General features: G+C 42.4%; 1 protein-coding gene across 6 annotated transcripts in view; it reads right to left on the bottom strand.

Annotated features, from left to right (window-relative positions):
* Positions 1-16,400, bottom strand: part of pias2 (protein inhibitor of activated STAT, 2) — a 113,791-nt gene that overhangs the window by 20,700 nt on the left and 76,691 nt on the right. For all 6 annotated transcript variants that reach the window (XM_059989774.1, XM_059989773.1, XM_059989771.1 and 3 more), the window contains 3 exons: positions 14,104-14,177; positions 11,892-12,052; positions 6,289-6,428 (listed from right to left, as the gene is read on the bottom strand). In XM_059989774.1, the coding sequence (XP_059845757.1) occupies positions 6,289-6,428; positions 11,892-12,052; positions 14,104-14,177 (375 nt within the window). The remainder of the gene's footprint in view (positions 1-6,288; positions 6,429-11,891; positions 12,053-14,103; positions 14,178-16,400) is intronic.

The raw sequence follows: 16,400 nt of genomic DNA, 5'->3' as shown, positions 1-16,400 counted from the left end.
AAGAGGTAAGAGGCCAGAATGGGGAACAGGAGAATAGTGGGGAATGGTTAGGTGATGGCAAGAAACTATTAGCATAGTTGAATCCAGAGTTGAAAATGAGTTGAAGGGTTTCAGCCGATGTGCTGAAGTATTATATTGGATGTGAAACATCATAATCTTTGTGACGAAAAACAAATAGAACCCAAAGTTCAAAGTAAATTTATTATCAAAATATGTACATAATCAGCACATACCACCCTAAGATTTACTTTCTTGGAGGCATTTACAAAAGAACAAAGCAATTCAATAGAATTTATGAAGAACTAACTTTGTTATGGATAGTCACAAGGCCGGCTGTGAAAGGAAGGGGGTCAGGCATGAGGCAAGCAACCCTATCCCGTTAAAAACCCAGTGCTATAGAAATGCCAAAAGAAACTCCAAAGACCTCATCCCTGGAAGAGGAAGGTACACCAAGATGGGCTACACCTGGGGACAACTTGAAAGACTGGTCCAGGACAGAGGACTCTGGTGAGCTGCTGTCGGCAGCCTACGTCCTACGATGGAGCTTAAGAAGAAGATGATAAATAACAAAGACTGACAATCTATTTGCAAAAGATGACAAATCATCCAAATAACAAAAAAAGTTTGTAGAGTTCTTGAAAATGAGTCTGCAGGTTGTAGAGTCAGTTCAGAGTTGAGGTGAGTGAAGTTATCCATGCTGGTTCAGTAGTCTGGTAGCTGGACCTGAGTTTGGTATCAAAACAAAAACTATAAAACAATCAGCAGGAAGAGTGCATAGTCCTTGAGGATAAAATGATGGCAAGTGTTATGAAATATTGGAAGAGTGCACAGGACCTGAGGATGAAAGGACAGCAAGAGTTATAAAATATGTGGCAACAGAAAAGATACTGAATCTGAAGCTGGAAACACAAAATAGATTTTTCAATTCTTCCCTATTCGCCTTCACACTTGCTAGTCTACCAAAATTGGGTAGCAGGGTGGAGATATGTCTCTACCAAAGGAGGTGTAAGGGACTCCTTCCCTCTGCTAGCTTGCAGGGCAACTTTGGACAAGGTGTTCCACCTGCTTAGACCCCCCACCCCCCCCCCCCGCCAAAAATCAGGATCACATGAAGCCATGAGAGCAGGTACAATAGAATTTCACATCCTGCTCATGCAATCACTGACACAACCAGGTAGACAATCTCTGAAGAGTATTAATAATGGCTGGGGTCACCTACCTTGTAAAGACACCATACAGAAGATGACAATGGCAAACCACTTCTGTAGAAAATTGTGCCAAGAATAATCATGGTCAAAGACCATGACCAGCCGCGCCATGATGATGATGATGATGATGATGATGAAGAGTCTACTAAGGGTTAAAAATTTAAAACTCTTCTGTTTAATATTCTATATTCTATTTGGAAAATGGAGGACTATGTAGGAGGGAATGGTTAGATTGATTTTGGAATAGGTTAAAAGACTGTCACCACATGGGCCTTTACTGTGGTGTAATGTGCTATGTTCTATGTGCTGTTAAATTTCGCCTGACTAGGCCCACAAGTTGTTCCTCCAACACTTGACATTTCTGTGAATTCCTCCTCCTACAAGTGCCCGTGCATTGATCCACATGGCCGGTTTCCTTTCAATTTATTGAAGGGCTTAGTAACTTTCTACCACTGGAAAAAGCCTAACCAAAGAGGAGGCTGAACATTTGAATTAGAGGTCATGTTAATTTGGAGAAGTAAATTGTAGAAATAATTGATAGAAAATAGTCCTATTCCAGCATACCCAATCACACATATTATGAAAAAACTTTTAGATTATACTTGAAAAATTACAGCTTCCACCATATTGCAAATAAGCATATTAATGATAACTGCTCATCAGAACATGATCTTTAGCTTCAGACAGAATCCCAGATGACACCAGTGGATAGATGGAAGAGAGAAAACTACCAAGGGAGAAAAATGGATGAAGCCCACCCTCAATTCAGTGGTGCTAGAATGCTTGTGAACCCTGTAGAACTTTCTCAGTTTCTGCATAAATATGACTTAAAATGTGATCAGATCTTCGTGTCCTAGAACCACATAGAGAACCCAATTAAATAGATAACACAAAAAAAATTATATTTTAACAAAACTATAAAAGTTTATTTACATCACAGATACACAAGGTACAAACATTCAGTGTTGCCTCTGCAACAATGTTCTGCGGACAGGTGGAACTTTTTGGTAGAACTGCACATTGCTATGACTGGAAGAAAAAGGGCACTGCACACCAACACCAAAACCTCATCCTAACTGTGAAGGATGGTGGGAGGGGAATCATGGTTTGGGGCTGCTTTGCTGCCTCAGGGCCTGAACAGCTTGGAATCGATGAGGGAACAATGAATTCAAAATTATATCAAGACATTTTACAGGAAAATGTCTGGATAGCAGTCCATCATCTGAAGCTTAATAGAAGTTGGATGATGCAACAAGACAATGACACATAAGAGTAAATCAACAATAGAATGACTTTAAAAGAAAATTTGTGTTTTAGAATGGTCAAGTCAAAGTCCTGACCATAATCTGAAAGAAATGTTGTGGAAGGGCCTGAAGCAAATTGTTCATGCAAGGAAGCCCACCAACATTCCAGAGATGAAGCAGTTTTGTACACAGGAATGACCTAAAATTCCTCCAAGCCGATGAACAGGACTGATCAACAGTTGCTGGAAATGTTTGGTTGAAGTACAAGGGGGTCACACCAGTTACTGAAAACAAAGGTTCACATACATTTTCCAACAAATACATGTACTATTCGATAATTTTGCTCAATAAATAACCAAACAAGTATAATGTTTTCTGTGTTATTTATTTAATTTTAGGATCTATGTGAAGATCTGCTCATATTTTAGGTCATATTTATGACGAAATAGAGAAAATCCCACAGGGTTCACAAACTTGCTAGCACCACTGTACATTGCCTCAGCCCATAACTAGTGTTACCAAAGTAATATAGACACTACTGAAACCATCAGCTCAGAATACGGCTCAAATAGAGACACGACTGAAACCATCAGCTCAGAATAGGGCTCAAATAGAGACACGACTGAAACCATCAGCGCAGAACTACTGCTGAAATACAGATACTACTGAAACCATCAACTCAGAACTAGCACTCAAAGTAATATATACCCTACTGAAACCATCAACTCCCAACTAGGGCTCAAGTACAGACACTACTGAAACTATCAGCTCAGAACTAGTGCTCAGCAAATTTAAATAGATACTAAAACATAAAGAAAGAGAGTTAGGCTACTCAGGCGATCAAATCTGCTCAGTATTCCATCATGGCTGATATATTATCCCTCTCAACTCCATTCTCCTCCCTGCTTCCCTGTAATCTTTGATCTCCTTACAAATCAAGAACTTTCAACCTCCGTCTTAAGTACACACAATAACTTGTCTCCACAGACATCTGTGGCAATGAATTCTATCGATTCACCATCCTCTGCTAAAGAAATTTCTCACTGTTTTTCCCTAAAGGGATGTTCCTCTTTTCTGAGGCTGTACCCTCTGGTCCTAGACTCCCCCACTACAGGAAACATCAACTCCACATCCACTCAATAGGTTTTAATAGGTACATTTTATGTCAGAGAGATGTATAAAGTATACATCCTGAAATTCTTTTTCTTCACAAACATCCACGAAAAGAGGAGTGCCCCAAAGAACCCTATCTAAGCCTCTCTATATTTGATTTGTTTCAGCGAGAATCCCCTCCCATCAAACTGGTGAACTCCAGTGAGTACAAACCAACAGCCATCAAACCCTCCTCATACATTAACCCTTATACTGTATTCCCAGGTTCACTCTCATGAACACAAGAAAATCTGCAGTTGCTAGAAATCCAAAGCTATACACACAAAATGCTGGAGAACCCAGCAGGCCAGGCAGTATGCTAGCTAGTATGGGATAGGGGGAATTACGATACTATTAGGCAGGAACTTGGGAGCAGATGTTCTCAGGGAATTGCATGGCAGAAGTGTGGCAAATGTTCAGGGAACATTTGCATGGATTTCTGCGTGCAAATGCTGCATTGAGGCAGGGAAAGGACCATGGTAACAAAGGATGTAGAAAGTCTAGTTAAGAAAAGCTTACGAAAGGTTCAAGCTTAGAGGTTAGAGCTCTAGAAAATTACAAGGTTTCCAGGAAGGAGTTTAAGAATGGAATTAGGAGAGACAGGAGCCATGAGAAGGCCTTAGTGAGCAGGATTAACGAAAACCCCAGGGAATTCTACATGTATGTGAAGAGCAGAAAGATGAGCCATGCAAAAATAGGACCAAGCAGGTGCAATAGTGTAAACACGTGCATGGAGTCAGGAGGTAACAGAGGTACTTAATGAACACTTTGCTTCAATATTCTGCAGGAAAAAAGACCTTGGCAATTGTGGTGATGATTTACAATTGACTGAAATGCCTGAACATATAGACATCAAGAAAGAGGATGTGCTGGAACTTTTGAAAAGCATCAAGTTAGATAAGTCTCTGAGACCAGATGAGCTATACCTCCAAGCTACTGTGAGAAGTGAGGGAGGACATTGCTGAACCTCTTGTGATGATCTTTGCAACATCAATCAGGATGGGAGAAGTATTGGAGGATTGGAGCGCTGCAAATGTTGTTCCCTTGTTCAAGAAAGGGTGTGGAGATAACCCAGGAAATTATAGACCAGTGAGTCTGACTTCAGTTGTGGGCAAGTTATTGGAGAAGATCCTGAGAGGCAGGATTTATAAGCATTTGAAGAGACATAATCTGATTGGGAATAGTCAGCAAAGCTTTGTCAAGGGCAGGTCGTGCCTTACTAGCTTGATTGAATTCTTTTGAAGATCTTACAAAATATATTGATGAAGGTAGAGCAATTATTGTAGTGTATATGGATATCAGTAAGGCATTTGATAAGGTTCCCCATGCAAGACTCCTTCAGAAAGAAATAAGGTATGGGATCCAGAATTGACTTGCCCACAGAAGGCAAAGGGTGGCTGTAGATGATTTGTATTCTACATGGAGGTCGATGACCAGTGGTGTTCCACAGGGATCTGTTCTGGGACTCCTCTTTGTGATTTTTTATAAGTGACCTGGATGAGGAAGTGGAAGGGTGGGTTAGTAAATATGCTGATGACACAAAGGTTGGGGGTGTGGTAGATAGTCTGGATGGTTAACAGAGGTTACAGCAGGACACTGACAGGATGCAGAACTGGGCTGAGAAGTGGCAGATGGAGTTCAACACAGATAAGTGTGAGGTGGTTCACTTTGGTAGGTGAAATTTGAAAGCAGAATATAATATTAATGGTAAGACTCTTGGCAGTGTGGAGGATCTGAGAGATTTTGGGGTCTGTCCATATGACACTCAAAGCTGCTGCGCAGGTTGACAGTGTTGTTGAGGCAGTGTATGGTGTGTTCACATTCATCAACTGCGGGATTGAGTTCAAGAGCTGTGAGGTAATGTTACAGCTATATAAGAAATTGGTCAGACCCCACTTGGAGTACTTTGTTCAGTTCTGGTCACCTCACTACAGGAAGGACGTGGATACTATAGAGAGTGCAGAGGAGATTTACAAGGATGTTGCCTGGATTAGAGGGCATACCTTATGAGAATACATTGAGTGAACTTGGCCTTTTTGCCTTGGAGCGACAAAGGATGAGAGGTGATCTGATAGAGCTATATAAAATGATGAGGGACGTTGATCGTGTGGATAGCTTTTACCCAGAGCTGAAATGGCTAACACAAGGGGGCACAATTTTAAGGTGCTTGAAAATACGTACTGAGGAGATTTCAGGGGTCAGTTTTTCACACAGAGAATGGTGGGTGTGTGGAATGCATTGCTGGCGGTGGTGATGGAAGTGGATACAATAGGGTCTTTTAAGAGCCTCTTAGACAGGTACATGGAGCTTAGAAAAGTAAGGGGCTATGCACTAGGGAAATTCTAGTCAATTTCTAGAGTAGGTCTCATGGTCAGCACAACATTGTGGGCCGAAGGGCTTGTAATATGCTGTAGATTTCCATGTTCTATGTTCTACGTGTTCTATCCTGGTGCTGCCTGGCTTGCTGAGTTCCTCCACCATTTTGTGTGTGTTGTTTATTCTCATGAACCTCATCTGGATTCTCTGCAATGCCTGCAGATAAAGGGCCACATACACAAATACTCATGAACGGCCTGATAAAAAACCTTACATCTTTTCATCTGTATTATAATCTATCAAATTACAGAAAAATTGCATTTTTTTAAACAAGGAAAGCATCCTTAAATCCAAGAATTTATACCTACATGCAAGTTCAACTTTTGTACATTGTGAGTTGGATAGTTTCAAAGATTCCTTCTTGGGCCTCATTGGATACCAAGAGCCATCTTCTTGAAACTTAATCTCATCTACATCAGTACAAGAATTCAGGATTTCCATAAACAATCTGAAAGAAAATACAAATTTATCTTAATGTCAAAAGTAATACAACTAATATCAACCAAAACTCCTATATATAAAGTTGTCTTATAGAATCTGTAACTAGTTGCACCATCGTCTGGTATGGAAGGCCAAGTACACAGGATTAGAGAAAGCTGCAGTAAGTTGTAAACTAAGCCTACGTCCACACTAGACTGAATAAATCCGTAACTGAAGCTTTTTCTCTTCGTTTTGACCCTCCGTCCACACAGAAACAGCGTTTTCCTCCCCCGAAAATGAAGCTTTTCTAAAATGCCCTCCAGAGTGTGTAAATTTGAAAATGCCAATTGTGCAGACTGGTGTGTGTCAGGGTAACTGGAAATTTTTTAAAACGCTGTCATGATATGCCAGAACATATGGTGGCGGCAGCACGGCATTTCATTGTTTTCTTGAATGCAACCTAATAATTTCAGAACAAACGGCAACGAGACTGAAGCCAGAAGAGTTAGAAATGTACTCACCAAATACTTTGACCCATAACTTACTGAATAAATAAGTATACTCACTTTGCCCTGTTTTCTGTCCTTGCTTGTATGAAGGTGGTTTACCTATTTATGCAAGAACTTCTCTGACAATAGATGTGCAACATCCTAATGTAACATTGTATGGAAATACAAGGTAACACTGATGCAGACATGTTTAATACATTTATACATTTTAACACTGTGTATCAGACAGAGTGGTCAGCAGCACTGGGGCTCCAAAGGGACTGTCCTGTCTCCCTTCCTCTTCACCATCTATACCTCAGACTTCAACTACAACACAGAGCCTTACCATCTTCAGAAGTTTTCTGATGACTCTGCCATAGTTGGATGCATCAGCAAAGGAGATGAGGCCGAGTACAGGGCTACGGTGGGAAACTTTGTCACATGGTGTGAGCAGAATCATCTGCAGCTTAATGTGAAAAAGACTAAGGAGCTAGTGGTGGACCTGAGGAGGGCTAAGGTACCGGTGACCCCTGTTTCCATCCAAGGGGTCAGTGTAGACATAGTGGAGGATTACAAATACCTGGGGATACAAATGGACAGTAAACTGGACTGGTCAAAGAACACTGAGGCTGTCTACAAGAAGGGTCAGAGCCGTCTCTATTTCCTGAGGAGACTGAGGTCCTTTAACATCTGCCAGACCATGCTGAGGATGTTCTACGAGGCTGTGGTGGCCAGTGCTATCATGTTTGCTGTTGTGTGCTGGGGCAGCAGACACCAACAGAATCAACAAACTCATTCATAAGGCCAGTAATGTTGTGGGGGTGGAACTGGACTCTCTGACGGTGGTGTCTGAAAGGAGGATGCTGTCCAAGTTGCATGCCATCTTGGACAATGACTCCCATCCACTCCATAATGTACTAGTTAGGCACAGGAGTACATTCAGCCAGAGACTCATTCCACCGAGATGTAACACTGAGCGTCATAGGAAGTCATTCCTACCTGTGGCCATCAAACTTTACAACTCCTCCCTCAGAGTGTCAGACACCCTGAGCCAGTAGGCTGGTTCTGGACTTATTTCCACTTGGCATGATTAACTTATTTTTATTTAATTATTTATGGTTTTATATTGCCATATTTCTTTACTATTATTGGTTACTGCAGTTGTAACGAAACCCAATTTCCCTCGGGATCAATAAAGTATGTCTGTCTGTCTGTTAACAAGGTGCTTTATTAATGCAACAGAATTAGTCAGTTTTTCAATGTTCATTGTCAGCCAGGTCATACTGTCCTTGAACTCCCTGTCAGTTGCCTCCATACACTCCAGTATTTTTTTTTTAGATTTAAGTCCTCCTGTGTGAGTGCCAACAGCTGTCCATCATTTGGCAATTTCATTTCAAGTTTTTCTAATCTGGAACTGCAAAAACGCGCACTTTCACAGCCAGATTCAACACCAAACATGTTGCTTGTTTTCTGTAGATGTGTCCTGCGCATGCCCAGTAGGAGGAGATTCGCCCAAATACCTGTTTTAATGTGGACAAAGGTATTTTCAAAAACGCTTGGTGGGGACACCTATTGTTTTTACTCGAAACCGGCGTTTTCAAAATTATCCGGTCTAGTATGGACCTATCCTCAGCCAGCACCATCATTGGCACTAGCTCCAAAGATTTATTCGAGCATGAACTATTTTATTAAAAGTGGAGTCTTTTTCTTTTCATTTTATATTCTGTTTCTCTGTTAACCCTTTAGCCAAAGTCAGAGTTATAAAGTGTAATCATTTAATCGCATATGTGTACTGTCTGATATTTTACGTTGCGGGTTTGTACCGGAGTGTATTACACAGCATCCATACAAATGTGATTATGCCGTTTGGAGGGGCAGACAGCAGCTTTCCCTAGACGAACGCGAGTTAATTGAGCATAAGTGTTACATTTGTGGGGCCCTCATCCGGGTTTGAATTCTATAGATGCTGTGTTATCACTCTGTCTAAAGTACAGTTGTGATGGCAACAGCCACCTTCAGTGATGGTGTGCAGCTGCAGGGGTGCCAGTGAGCAATGCGTGCCTGTTGAGGGGGGCAGAGACTAATGCACTGGATGAAGTGATACTCCAAGGTTTGAGTACAGTTAAAGCTGTTGGCAAAGTGGAAATTGGATTGTGAAACTTTGATTTTGAGATGGGCACAGGCCTAATGTTGGTGAAGACAAGCGAAGATTTGTGAGGAGTTGCCGGAGAGGATCGGCATCCTAGGGGAGGCGGGACCATGATGTCTGTAAACTGTCGGGGAGGGAGTGGCTGGAGCTTAGTGAGCTGGGTCACCAGCAGAGGAGGGAGAAGATCTTAAGGAACAAATTCCTTCGGTACTGAAGGATGAAGCGGTCAGATTTGGAAAATTTGGTTAGTTCCCGTCCCTTTGCAAAAGGCGAGCGTTCCGAGTTGGAATCTGCCATTACCTCCCTGGAGAGAAAGGAAGAGGGACCCCACCAGAGGATAAGAATTTTCTCTGGGATCCCTCGAAGGTGAAGAGGATTATGAAATATAGATAGAGCAAATGACGCAGTTAAGTGAGTGGCAGTGCTCGGATGAGGAAAAGCAACAGTGATTGGTTGAAAGTCTGCGAAGAGTGGCAGCTGGGGTAGTGCACAGTGTGAAGGATAACCAGCCCGCTGTCACTCTGAATGACTATCTGGAGGCCTTGCAAAGTGCTTTTGGGTTGACCAGCAGCTAACTGAGAGCTCCTTGGGGAGTTTCAAAACATGCGCCAAGAGCAGGGTGAGAAGCTCTCCACGTACTTTCTTCGGCTAGAGATGGCATTGGGGGTGTGGGGGTCATTCAGGCAGAGGAGGTGGATCAGTTAGAATGGATCAAGGTGACTAGAGGTACCCAGGCTGGGGACAAAATTGCTTGGAGTCTCAGAGAAGTGAGGGGGGAAGAATATGCGTTGAGGTCGCGGGAGGACTCTCAGTAGGGTGATATTGATAAAGGAGGCAGTGGCTGAGCTGAAAACTGAGGGGTCGGTAGGCAGGAACCCCCCCCCCCCCCCCCCCCCCGGGGACAGACAGTGCAGAGGGCTGCGAGCGGCGGGGGGAGGGGCGAGTCCGCGAGAAGAGGGGTGGCCGGTAGCGTGTGATATAACTGTGGGAAAGAGGGACACTTTCAGAGAGAATGTGAGCGGCAAGGGGGTGTGCTATAACTGTGAGGAAGAGGGCCATTTCTGGCGGGAATGTGAGCGGCAGGGAGCCCCTCGGAGGGTGAGTCCCCGGGTATCCAAGCAGGGAGAGGTGTCAGGAAACTTAGAGGAGACCCAGTGAGGGAACGGCCTGGTGTCTCTGGGGAAACACGTTCCCAGCAATGTACCAAGGGACCCTCAAAAGCAAAAGACCCGAATCCGGAAGGATTAGTGGGACCCCGCTCCAGCGTGTCGCTACAGATACAGGGGATCTATGCTAAAGCCATTCTTGACACCAGGTCAAAGGTCAAGTTACTATACCGTTCGTTTTACAACCAGTACTTAAAGCATTTGTCCTCAACCCCATTCAGTACGCTAGAGATTTGGGGCGTCAGTGCTGGTGATTATCTATATCATGGGTATTTGTCAGTGAGACTGGAGTTTTCAGAAGCCAATGTAGGAGCGCCCGAAGTTTTGGAGATGTTAGTGCTGGTTTGTCCGGACCCAGTTGAGACAGAGGATGCTTCAATTCTGGTGGGGACCAACACCCCTGTGGTGCGGAGGCTCATGTGGGCCTGCCAGGAAAGGACGGGTGAGAACTTTTTGGAGACCCGGGCTGTGCACCCAGCGTTTCATGCTGCTTTTGAGGAAGTGCGGCACTGCACTGGGCCAGGTACCGAATTTAAACAAGGGACTGTGTGGTGCACCCAGTCGAAACCTAAGGTAATAAGGCCGGGGAAGTAGTTAGAGTGATGGGAAACCCCAGATTTCCCGGAGTGCCTGATGGCGAGGCCTTTTTAGTGGAGACACGATTTCTGGCTGGGGTGTTGTGAGGCCCGGGATGCAGAGGCCCTCAGTGGTAGAGGCGAGCAGGATTGCTGTGACTGTCAGGAACACTTCGAAGAGAGAAATCACCTTTAAGAGAGGGATGCTGCTGGGGGGGGTGCATTTGTTCCCGGTGACTATAATGTCCAGCACCCCAATGAGGCCCGCTGGGGGGAGACGGTTAGAAAAGAGAGGAAAGCTGACTGCTGAGGCCTTTAACTTGGGGACTCTCCTGTGCCACCGGGTTGGAAGCAAAGGCTGGTGGAGAAGATGTTGAAGCTGGAAAATGTTTTTTTCCTTGGCGAGTTTGATGTGGGTTGTTTCAGGAGCACTCGCCATACCATCCAAGTGACTGAGGACACCCCATTTAGAGAGAGGTCGCAGCAACTGGCCCGTGGATGCGGAAGATGTGCGCCAGCACCTGCGTAAGTTGAAGGAAGCTGGGATCACCTCTGAATCCCGAAGCCCTTATGCGTCCCTAATAGTAGTGGCCTGGAAGAAGATCGGATAAATACATGGATGGGAGGGGTAATGGAGGGCTATGGTGCAGGTTGATGAGACTAGACAGATAAATAGTTCTGCAAAGACTAGAGGGGCCAAAGGGCCTGTTTCTGCGCTGTAGTGTTCTATGACTCTACAACTCTATAATCACAAGATTCTTCAGGGGCTAAAAAGCTTAAGCACACGCACCAAATGCTGAAGGTACTCAAAATCAAGCAGCATCCACAGAGGGGAATAAACAATTGATATTTCGGGCCAAGTCCTGATGAAGATTCACAGCCAAAATACCGACTGTTTATTTACCTCCCTAGAGGAGAATAAACAGATTATTTTGCAGAGTGCAATTACTGTTGTGTCTCAGAAACTATTGGATTAAGTGATCTCTTTAAAATTCTCATGTTTCATTTTTCTGATCTATGTTTACTCAAAGAAAAACAAAAACTAGAAGATACCATTTGTTAAACACAAAATGTGACAGTAAAACTAAATTGTTGCCAATGTTTACAACATACCCATCTATTATTAAACTCTCATAGGATGCCTTCTTATCACAGACTGGACAAATCCATGTGGGCTTCTTTTCATTCATTTGAAGGTAGAGTGCAGCATCAAAGCACTGTAGATGTGTACAAGTGACAGCACGGCAAGGGACCGTCAGACGCATCTTCCCCAACTATAAAAATCAAAAGCCAAACATTAAACTTCATAAAACTAACTCAAATCAATATGCACACTAATTTTGTGAAATTAAAAAATCACAAGTTCAGTTTAACGGTAAAATAAAATGTGTACATTCTCATTTTGACAACTAGTTGATGCAGAATATTGGAGTAAATAAAAACAAAGAGATCAGCATTGTTTGTTGCATGTACATTGAGACACCAAAGCAAACCGTGAAATGCGTCATTTGTGTCAACGACCAACAGTCTGAGGAATATCTTGGGCTGGGCAGCCTACAGGCATCTCCAAGATTCCAATGCCAACATAGCAGGTCCACAACTTACTAACCCTAACCTATACATCTGTGCAATGTTCAAGGAGGTATCTAATCAAGCAGCCACCAAGTGTATTTCTGCATGTTCAGTGTCTTATGCTGCTATAGCCCTCCACTTCAAGGTTCAACGTGTTGTGCATTCAGAGATACTCCTCTGCACACCACTGTTGTAACACGTGGTTATTGAGATACTGTCATCTTCCTGTCAGCATGAACTGGTCTGGCTATTCTCCTCCGACTTCTCTCATTAACAAGGTGCCAACAAAACTGCCACTCACTGAATGTTTTTTGTTTATTGCACCATTCTCTGTAAACTCTAGAAGCTGCTGGTGTGAAAATTCCAGGAGATCAGTTTCTGAGATGTTCACACCACCCCATCTGGCACCAACAGTCATTCTGCAGTCAAAGTCACTTAGATCACAGTTATTCACAATTCTGATGTTTAGCCTCTTGACCATGTCTGCCTGCTTTCATGCACTGAGTTGCTTCCACATGATTGACTGATCAGGTATTTGTATAATGAGCAGGTATACAGATGTACTTAATGAAGTCGCTACTGGGTGTAAATTTGACAGATTGATGATGCTCTAATATAGAGCAAAAAAGTTGCTAAAGGAACTCAGTAGTTCAGGCAGCAACTTAGAGAGAAAAGGGTAGTTAACATTTCAGATTGAGCCCTTTCATCCGGACTCAAAGAATAGAGGGGAAATGGCCGGCTCTTATACCTGTTATCTCCCCTCTACTCTCAGTCTAGTTGAAAGATCCTGACCCAAAACTGACTGTCAATTTCCCTCTAGGACCTGCTGAGTTCTCTCTGCAGCTTGATTTCTGCTCGTCACACTTTGATGTTATGTTCTATTACTGGCACCTAAAACAAGATCTTCAGAGGGCTGCTGCCCATTCAGACATAACATCTCTTTAATATCTGTCCAGTTTATTCCCACTAATATTGCCAATTCAGAGCTTTATAAAGAAAGCTTCACTTTAAAGATCTCAAGAGAATCTTTTTTCAAAAAACTTGAAACTCATCATTAACTTTCAAGATATTTTTGGTAGTCTAGTCTTTTTTGCTGGACTTTGCTGTGTCTGCCAGTGTGATGCTCTGAAATATTCTTTAACATCCTTTTACCAAAGGCAGCTAGCATGACATAATTACAGCACCAGTGATTTATGCTCAATTTTCACCGCTTTCTGTAAGGAGTTTGTACATTCTCCCTGTGACTGCATGGGTTTCCTCCAGATAACCAGGTTCCCTCCCACATTCCAATAGCATGTGCGTTAGGGTTAGTAAGTTGTGGACAAGGTGATTTTGTGCTGGAGGCATGGCTACACTTGCAGGTTACCACCAGCTCATCCTCTGACAGTGTAGATTGTTGATGCAGACGACACATTTCAGACTCTGATTCACATTTATTTATTGCATGTACATAGAACATGTTTCTGCACCTACCACATGAGACAATAAAGCAATTAGGGTTATGCACCACCTAGCAACCCACATATTTAATCCTGTGGCTAATAAAGTGGCCAATGAGTATATATTTCACATGTTGCATAAGGATAGTTCAGAATTTAAAACAAATACTGGATTAGTTTCAACTATCATTTCAATTGCATGTTACAAAGAAGAATACATGATTTATTCCACAGGAATACTCACCCAAGGGCACCTAGAGAAAAAGTACAGTAATTCCCACACCCTGATGAATGTTGATAAACCAGCAACTTACTGGACACATCAATGAGACTCTGAGACTTGTGGTTGCAATTTCACTATCAGGATCTGCAGTCAGCTTTTCTTTAACTGAAGAAAAATAAACAGTAACAATTATAACTGAGTTATTAATACCACTGGACAACAAAGATTTTGCTTCCTGAATACTTTTGGGTGTAGCTTATTGATTTTGGGCTGCTGATCATGAAAATCACCTTGACATATCCCTACCACACACCCTTTTTTAAAAATAGTGTATATCTGTTATTTTAGTCCATTATTTAAGTTAATTAAAATGTTGCCCAAAGTGGAAGCTGCAAAGTTTTCTATCTTGTCCAGGCATGCCTGGGCAGGGCAGTTGTTGCATGGCAGGACAGGGTTTAGAAAGGCTATAAAAGAACCATGCAGAGACACTGAGGTGTACATGTATATCGGCATGTCATCATGTTGATGCATATGCTCTATGCGCATATTATGTGTACTCGTTATAATAAAGTACTTATATTTTCAGGAGTACTTGTGACAAGAAAATGTCTCAGCAATGTTTCAACAGCCTCGATACATTGCTATATTTGAGGCGAATATATGCTTAAATCTCAGAGACGGAGCATGGCTCCTCTTATTAAGAAACTCTATGAGCTCTACTTTGGGTGTAAAATTGGCAACCAAGACAAAGCCTGTCCTCCTCACTTCTGTTGTGCAACATGTGTTGTCAACCTTACAGCTTGAATCAGAGGTACTTGGAAGTCAATGCCGTTTGCTGTCTTGATGATATGGTGAGAGCAGAAGGATCATGTGATAGACTGATACATCAATCTGACCAGTGAGCCTGGTTTCTCTGCTAAAAGCAAGAAATCCAGTGACTTCTCCAATCTCTTTTCAGCCATGAAACCTGTGCCACATGACGATATTGTTCCAGCACTGAAGGTACCAGAGACATGGAATCTAGCTAGAGGAGGCAGATGAAGATGCCATGACGCACGAGTCAAGAATGGAAAACTTCACTGATACAGATTTAGAACCCTTTATGAGAGGTATTGTTTGTGCAGATAGCTACAGACTCTTTCTCAGGAGTGAAATGGCTCACACGAGGGGGTATAGTTTTAAGGTAGAAGTAGGTACAAGGGAGATGTCAGAGGTAAAATTTTCACACAGAGTGGTTAGTGCGTGGATTGGACGGCCAGCAAAGATGGTAGTGTCAGATACAATAGGGTCTTTTAAGAGACTCTTTGATAGGTACATGGAGCTTAGAAAAATAGAGGGCTATGCGGTAGGGTAATTCTAGGCTGTTTCTAGGGTAGGTTAGATGGTTGGCACAACATTGTGGGCCAAAGGGCCTGTAATGTGCTGTAGATTTTCTATGTTTCTATTTTGAGTGAGCCTCATCTGATAACTCAATTTGAGTTAAATGACCTAGTCAGAGACCTGAGTTTGTCAAGGGCAAAAACAGAATTACTGGGATCAAGACTGCAAGGATCAAACCTTCTGTCATCAGGCACAGGAGTTTCCACGAAGCACTTCAGTGTTTGAGACAGATGTTTCCCAGAATCACTGATGCCAAGATTAAGGAAGGAGGCATTTTTGGTGATCCATAAATCAAACAGGTCATCGATGACAGGCAACTTAAATAACTTCTAGTGGGACTGGAGAAAATTGCATGGAAGATATTCAAGGATATTGTTGAAAATTTTCTGGCAACTACAGAGCACCAATTTACGTGCAGCTGGTTGACACCATGTTTCAAGCATACAAAACCATGAAGTGTAACACATCACTAAAGATTCATTTTCTGCATTCCCATTTAGACTTCTTCCCTGCAAACCTTGGTGCATCAATGACAAGCATAATGGAAGGTTTGACCAGGACATTGTGGTCAGGAATCCATCACTGCTGGCTGATTAATGTTGAACACTTAAGCAAGAAGCCTCAGACATTGAGTACGATCGAAAATCATCAATAAAACATTTTTAGCATTGTTGAATTATTGCAAAGTGTCAGTACTATTATGCAATTAAATGCATTATATTCAATAAGAGTTTCTTGATTCACCAAATTCCTGTGATACATGTAGTCTAAAATTATATTTTTGTTCAGCTTCAAGCAGTCTATTAGAACCATGAAAAAATTTCTGAGGAAGAAAGACTTTTGAAAAAATTTGCTGTCCAGTGTAGTTTGCAGAAGACTTTGTCAGATCCAACAGTTTAGTTCTAAGATTAGACTGCTTAATTGATATTTTATTTGCATTTTAACAATTACTTACCTGCTTATATTTTATGCAATTACTTATGTATAAGTAACTGTCTAGTATGCTTC

Source organism: Hypanus sabinus, chromosome 14 (assembly GCF_030144855.1).
Source record: "Hypanus sabinus isolate sHypSab1 chromosome 14, sHypSab1.hap1, whole genome shotgun sequence".
Taxonomy (NCBI): domain Eukaryota; kingdom Metazoa; phylum Chordata; class Chondrichthyes; order Myliobatiformes; family Dasyatidae; genus Hypanus; species Hypanus sabinus.
The sequence above is the reverse complement of the archived record's forward strand: the minus strand, read 5'-3'. Positions and strand labels throughout refer to the sequence as shown.